General features: G+C 51.3%; 1 protein-coding gene across 1 annotated transcript in view; it reads right to left on the bottom strand.

Moving 5' to 3' along the window:
- Positions 1–582: 582 nt before the first annotated feature.
- Positions 583–2,772, bottom strand: part of LOC102752061 (cathepsin L1-like) — a 6,575-nt gene continuing 4,385 nt past the window's right edge. Inside the window, 1 exon segment of the mRNA XM_015560469.1 lies at positions 583–980. Within this exon segment, the coding sequence (XP_015415955.1) occupies positions 583–980 (398 nt within the window).

Raw genomic sequence — 2,772 nt, 5'->3', positions numbered from 1 at the left:
TGCAAACCGTGGCGTGGCCGGCGATGTGTAGAACATGAGGTTGTTCTTACGCGATTTCTTCCTCTAGCCTCAGAGTGCGGCGGAGGATAAAAAAGGCTGGGATTTGCCAGCAATTCCCTTGAATTATTGTCCAAGTCAGCACGAAAGCTGAGAAGGTTCTATCCTGAGACAGTAACTTATCGGGGTGGCGCTCACCAGGCTGGGAGAAGCGGGGTGTGGAGATCTCCTCGGTGCCGTCTGCTGTTGCAGATAAGCCCATGACGCCCCGAAGCGAAGCTGCCTTCCCTCGTTTTCATTTAAGCTTCAAAACCAGCCCTTGGATCTTCCCTCTAAATCAGCCCGCCCTGCGCCCTGTGGCGAGCATCTGAGTTGCAGTCGGTGTCTGTGGGCATCACCTCCCATTCTGAGCATCTCAGGGAGTTAGACTAGAAGGGTCTCTGCCTATTTCGTGACACACAGCTTCCTAACACACAGGTTCTCTGTGTGGAGACAGTGTCTGCTCCTGCTGAGACAGGGAAGCAGCAAACCTGCTCCGGCTCTCAGCCAGTCACTGGCCCCGGGGGCACCGAGCAACCAGTGAGCTCATGGCTCTTTTCTGTTTCCTGCCCTGTTGCCCTTCACACTTTGCCCAACATGTCTGTCCTGGGGGAAGGAATGGGGGCCTGTTCTCCACGTCTGCAGGAGTTTCACAGGCTTTTCCATTCTGACAAGACTTGAACCGTGCCCCATCTCCTCCCTTGGACAGTGCGGCCCTGGTGGGCTTCCAGAAGCTTCCCTGAACCAAGGCTTTGCTCTCCTTCGAATTCCACCCAGGGAGGTGGTGGCCGGAGGCAGCTGGCGATCTGCCTGCCTGTTTTCTGGACCAGCCACAGACACGGAGCCGAGAGGGAAGAGGCAGATGGTGGGAAGACTATCTGTCCTACCTCCAGTACGGACCTCGGAGCCCTCAAGGTCTCGACCTTGGGCGGTGTCCTTGGCCCCTGGTTTTAGCAAGAATCCTGTTGGGTTGGTTTAGTGACAATCCCTTCTCCTGAGTTGAATCTGATGAAATTGCTCACTCCCATCCGTGATGTCTGATCACCTGGCCTGCCCTCAGCCGGAATCCTGCTCAGTCTGTGCACTGTGCCCTTTAAAACGCCCTATTCCCCTGCTTCTTCAGCATCCGCACGGGCCAGCTGCCCAGGACCGCCAGTGTGATACGGTGGTCACGGCCTCACGTTCCTCTTCCTGCCCCCTAAAAGTGACATCCCTGATGCCTGCTTTGTGTACCCCGCCCTGACCCCCAATAAAGGTCCTTGCCCCGGGTCTTCTCTGCCCTGTGACCTCCTCTTGACCCCTGTGTCTGGGACTAGTGAGAAGAAACTTTGTTTTCTCCTGAGCCTCCCCTCTGCCTCCTTTAGGGGCCGCACCTGGCTGACTGTCTCATAGAAGAACCCAAAGCAAGAGCCCCTCGTTCTGATGTTTCCTCAGCAACTTCCCATCCATAGACCCTGCTCCCTTGGGTAGTAATCTCTTCCTGTCCTTGCCGGAGTCAGAGCCTCTTTTCCTATGCAAATAACCTGGATTGCTGGCTGTGTGCATCTCCGGTCCTCAGGGAGCGGAGGGAGCTTAGGGCAGTGGTTCTCAACCTTGGCTGCACATTAGAATCACCTGGGAATCTTTTTAAAATCCTGATTTCTGGGCCTCATCCTCCGGAAATTCTGTTTCTTTGTTACTAATGTTGTGCCCCCACCCATAACAAACTGTTCCCTGCCCTCTCCTGTAGCTCTCGGCCTCCTGTAGGACCTGCCCCGTGCCCCAAGTCTAAGCACCGGCTGAAGGGCGCGGTTGCACCCGGGAGACTTACTGGTAATCTGGTCACCCTGAGTTTAATTTTACCAAGATTCTACTTCCAGATTCTCCGAAGTTTGGAAAATTGACCCCAAGGAAGATGAATGGAGCTGTTCCTTCTGAGAGCGAGGGCTGAGCAGCGATAAAATCACTTCAAGGGAACCCTTAGGCCACTTGATGTGTGGCTGGTTCAGTTTAGCTCACGGACTCCTGGGCATAATCCTCGCACCCAGTGAGATTTACAAAAATTCCAGATCATAGATCCAAAGAGATCTCTTTGTGTTCTCTCTCCCTCTCTCATACACGCAAGCATGCAGGCAGTGTCCTTCCCTCCCCACCCCAGCAACAATGGTTCAGTGACCTTAACCACAGCAGGAGAGACCTGGCTCCAAGAATGACATCATGAGCTGTCAGAGAAGCTGACCTTGAGCTAGAAGCACTGGGCAGACTCATACACAGGGGCTGAACATCATTAAATCTGGAAAACTAATGGCTTTAGAGAAAGTACAAACCTTCTTATATATATATATATACATATCCTCAAACTGAGCCAAAACGACAGTGGAAGATGAAAAACATTGTGCATGAAAATGTTCTTACTCCGACAGAGTTAAGTATCATTAAAAGATAAATACCATATTATCTCACTCTTATTTATGTGGCATCCAATGGACAAATTTAACTGACACAAAACAGACTATATATACATATCCTCAAACTGAGCCAAAACGACAGTGGAAGATGAAAAACATTGTGCATGAAAATGTTCTTACTCCGACAGAGTTAAGTATCATTAAAAGATAAATACCATATTATCTCACTCTTATTTATGTGGCATCCAATGGACAAATTTAACTGACACAAAACAGACCCAGAGGGAAGGGGTGGGAGTAGGGAACTGGCCAATGGATGCCGACCACAGAATGGTGAAGGCCAGGGGAG

This window comes from Myotis davidii, unplaced genomic scaffold (genome assembly GCF_000327345.1).
Source record: "Myotis davidii unplaced genomic scaffold, ASM32734v1 scaffold534, whole genome shotgun sequence".
Lineage (NCBI taxonomy): Eukaryota > Metazoa > Chordata > Mammalia > Chiroptera > Vespertilionidae > Myotis > Myotis davidii.
The sequence above is the reverse complement of the archived record's forward strand: the minus strand, read 5'-3'. Positions and strand labels throughout refer to the sequence as shown.